The sequence below is a fragment of the Erithacus rubecula genome (assembly GCF_903797595.1).
Source record: "Erithacus rubecula genome assembly, chromosome: 1".
Lineage (NCBI taxonomy): Eukaryota > Metazoa > Chordata > Aves > Passeriformes > Muscicapidae > Erithacus > Erithacus rubecula.
This window is the reverse complement of record NC_136658.1, coordinates 47,939,228-47,943,503: the sequence shown is the minus strand read 5'-3', so window position 1 is coordinate 47,943,503 and position 4,276 is coordinate 47,939,228. Positions and strand designations below refer to the sequence as shown.

Genomic DNA, 4,276 nt, shown 5'->3' with positions numbered 1-4,276 from the left:
ATTTTAGAAAAAGGAGTACATAGCCTGCATGTACAAACGAGTGTGCTGAGTCATTTATCCAGAAAGCACCAAGTAGAGCTGAAGTGAGGCTAATGCAGAGTTTAATTTAATGTTGAAAGCAAAACCTACCAACATGTTGTTGCAAAAACAGAAGCAGTTCCTTTTCTAGCTCAAATACCAGAAGAACCAGACTCCATGTTGTAGATATTAAGGTAGGACTCAATTGAAGTTAAAAAACTTATGTGTTGATATGCAGCAGAGGCTTAAAAGATAATGTAAAATTCTGATTTTACCTTAAAACAAACCAATAAACAAACAAACAAACAAACAAACCAAAAAATATAAAACAACAACTTGGCGCTTTTTTGATAGAATAATTTAAAAAGAAAAAACAGCTAAAATGCCATGTTTATCATTGCCTTCTCATGGTGTATCTGCTGCATCTGGTTCCTCAGGAGCAAGTGGTTGACAGCAGGACCACAAGTGTAGTGGAAAAGGAGGAGCTGCCCCTGGAAGACTGTTAAAATCAATGCAGCATGTGCTGTGGGAGGCATTTTCTTTACATCTTTTGGATGGTTGCATCATGCAGCATCTCTAGTGGCTAGCTTCCTTCTTCACCATAAGACCTCATCCACAATTTGAGGCTGGATAGTGGTCTCAGGGGAAATCATGCTGTGCTGTGCAGAAGTTTTTGATGAGTAGCTAAGGGTGAATAAAAATACAATGGCCTATTTTGGGAGCAAAATGTCTTCCTCCTCTGCTTTCTAACAGAATATTTTCTTCATAGGCTATCTTCTGCCCTGGCCCAGAGAAATGCTGTAGTTCTTTTCCCCATATTGCTATGTCAGGGATGGTTTCTTACCTCCTCTCACTCCCTCAGCAAGCCTGCTGCTTTCTGTTGGCTATTGTTCTTCCCAAACTGGCAGGAAATGTGCTCCCCATGCCACAGGGGAGTCACAGGCTGTTTGCCAGTCTCTTGGGCATGTGTTTAATGGAGGTGGTGCTCTAGTGGTCTGGATCTGGTGGTCCCTTTAAGACCAGCCCATGCATAGAAGGGTTGGATAAGGAGAAGGATCACACAAAGCCTTGAGGCAGCATGTGTTCCCATTGATTAATGGATATTTTGGGGTAGAGAGCAAAAGTAATGAAACATGAAATAAAGTGGTTATAAAAATGTATTGAAGGATTCACTCTGTGATCATACTTTTGGGCTCTGAATATTATGTTGCTAATATTTTTGTATTGCTGTTGGCTGGGGTACCTCAGTTGATACTGGGACCTCTCTAGATATATCTTCAAGTATTGGACTCAAGTCTATTTTTATCCTCATGAGACTGCCTATATTGCTTCTCATATATGCTATTACCCAAAGCTGTTTCTTACTTGGTGTGACCAAGAAGAGCTTCACTGAATAATGTAATGGGCAAAAATTATTTTGATTTCCTATGAACTGTGGAAAAGGACTTGGTGGTACTGGTGAATGCAAAATGAACCAGCAATGTATGCTCACAACTAACCATATCCTGGGCTGCATCCAAAGAAGTGTGGCCAGCAGGGGATTCTGCCCCTCTGCTCCACTTTCATGAGACCCCACCAGGAGTGCTGTGTCCAGCTCTGGGGCCCCAGCACTGGAGAGAGTCCAGAAGTAGGCATGAGGATAATCAGAGGGTGGGAATACCTCTCCTATGAGGAAAGGCTGAACCTGTAGCAGAGAATGTCCAAGACTACCTGACTGCAGCCTTCCAATGCTTAAAGGGGGCTTACAAGAAAAATTGGGAGATACTTTTTAATAGGGGCTTTACCAACAGGAAAAGAACTTATGGTTTAAAACTATAATAGGGCTGTCTCAGACTAAATATAAGGAAGAAATTTTTTACAATGAGGGTGGTATAACACTGTCACAAGTAGCCCAGAGAGGTGGTGGATGTCCTACCCCTGAAAACTTTCAGAATCAGGTTGGACATGGCTCTGAGCAACCTGGTCTCGTTGAAGATGTCCCTGCTTATTGTAGGGGGGACTAAACTCTATGGCCTTTAAAGGTCCCTTCCAAGAAAAAGTGCTCTGTGATTCCACAGATTCTAAATCAGTAGTGTGGAAAATCATTGTAAGAGCAATCTTGGATTACCCCACCATTATTCTTCAGGCAATCACTAAAGGCACTGAACAGGATCTTACTGTGTAAGCTGCACTTTCAGCCTCCTCTGGAGAGTAATCCATCCCAGTCAGTACTAGAGCTGCACCTCAGCTCTCTAAAAGCAGGCACGAACATTTGAGTCTGTGTCTCATCTACTTAACTTTTATGGCCAGTGGAGAGAAACAGGCACTTCTAGGCCACAATTCACTTTGTCCAAATGCAGACATCAAGAATAATTCAGCAAATCACACTCTAAAACTGCTTATTTCTTTAAATTTTAATGGAAAATTATAAAATGAGGACAAGGTGATTAGCTATATGTATACACCTACCCTGTCAATGTCTCCAGGAAGGTGAGATGAACCTCCTACAGGTCTGCAACAGGTTTTGATATCCAGAGGATCTTACCCCCTCTCCATGGCTTAGGAAGAAATTCAGATAGGTGCCTAGCTCAGACTACACTTATCTTTTAAGTTAATAAAATTAATTTAGGATTACTCCAATCCTGAATCTGTATCTGCCACTAATAGACTTATATTTTTTCCTGGAACTGGACATTCTCCAAAAGAGCTAACAGGGATTCAGCAAGCAACCACAAAAACATTTCTGAGAAGTTTCACACTTCATTTATTCGTATTTTATTTAAAACTTTTTATTTTTAATCATAAATTCTCTCCTTTTACAATCAGTTTGTAACTCAGAACAGATTAACTCTCCTTTTGCACTGGTTGGGTTAACCTGAGTGCTCTGGTGGCAGGGAGGTTGTGCCTGGATGGTTGAGGGTAGGATTCAATATTTCTTCTGTAAATGTTAAATGGCATCAATCTCTTTTACTTCAAACTCTTGTTTGTCCAAAACTTGAAGAGGGACAGTATTGCCTGCTGGAAGTTATCTCCTGACACTACATAGAGCAGTAAATTTCCAAAAGTATTTAATGCTGCTAAAGGTTTAGTTATAATAAACACAAAAAAGATCGTTTTCTTCAAGTGGCAGCTAACTGGCTGTGCTTGGAGCTCCAGACTAATGCCTTGAAAGACATGGAAAGGGAGGAAGCACACATAGAAGACCAGCAAGAGGAGAACAGTGAGTCTGCGAGCCTTTTGTTTGTAGCCAGCCTGTGTGTGGAGCCCAGTGGCCAAGATGGAAATGATGAGCACGTAGCACAGAGTCACCGTGAGCAAGGGCAAGAAGAAGGCAAACACAGTCAGTCCCCAGCTGTACCAGCGACTTGTGCCAAAGTCCTCAGCAGCAACCAGGTCTGGGCAGATTGTCTTGTTCTGCCTGTGGCTTGGGGCAATCAGGATGGCCAAGGGGCTGAGGGCCACCAGGGAGATCATCCAAATGACTGAGCACGTCAGCACTGCCCACCTCGGCTTCCGAAGAAACAGGCATTTCATTGGGTGCACAACTACCAAAAAACGGAAGATGCTGAAGCAGCTAAGGAAGATAATACCACTGTACATGTTGAAATAGAAACAAAACTGAATAAACTTGCACATGAAGTCTCCAAAAATCCAGTCATTGCCATTAGCATAATAGTGTATAAAGAAAGGAAGCGTGACTACATACAATAGGTCAGTGATGGCCAGATTTAACATAATGATGGTACTGCTTTTCCAGGGCCTCATCTTAGCACAGTAAACAAAAATTGTCACAATGTTCCCTGGGAAGCAAACCAGGAAGATCAGGCTGTAAAGGACGGAGAGATAGAATTTCAGCAGTAAGAAATGTTCATCCTTGCAGCTTGTCAATTGGTCTGCAGGGCTGGGCTGAGCAGTAAAATTGCTGCTGCATTCAGATGCCATGTTTGCAGAAGTCTCCTTAAGACAAAAATCAGATGTTTAGTTTTAATTGATTTGTTGGAACAAACGCTGTCAACTAAACCTTTTGTCACTGGAGAAAATGTTGGATGTTTGAGAAGGCACAGTAGTGAGAGGAAACAAGGATTTGCTGACATACCCAGTCTGACCTAGATAACACCACTGAAATGTGTAATTCCACCCTTTCCTCTCTTTTACATTTAATTTTGATAATCACTAATTTTACTCTTTCTTTGTTTATCCTCCTTTACTGAAGAAGACAATTACTGCTTATCTGCAAATCTTCAGGAGTATTCAGCACACATTTAGAGACCTAGAGGGA

At 41.7% G+C, this 4,276-nt stretch overlaps 1 protein-coding gene across 1 annotated transcript; it reads right to left on the bottom strand.

Moving 5' to 3' along the window:
* Nucleotides 1-2,964: 2,964 nt before the first annotated feature.
* Nucleotides 2,965-3,939, bottom strand: LOC306809482 (2-oxoglutarate receptor 1-like; the record flags this gene model as incomplete). The annotated part of the gene is made up of 1 exon (XM_079321061.1): nucleotides 2,965-3,939. The coding sequence occupies one exon, from the start codon at nucleotides 3,937-3,939 to the stop codon at nucleotides 2,965-2,967; it is 975 nt and encodes a 324-aa protein (XP_079177187.1).
* Between the last annotated feature and the right edge of the window lie 337 nt (nucleotides 3,940-4,276).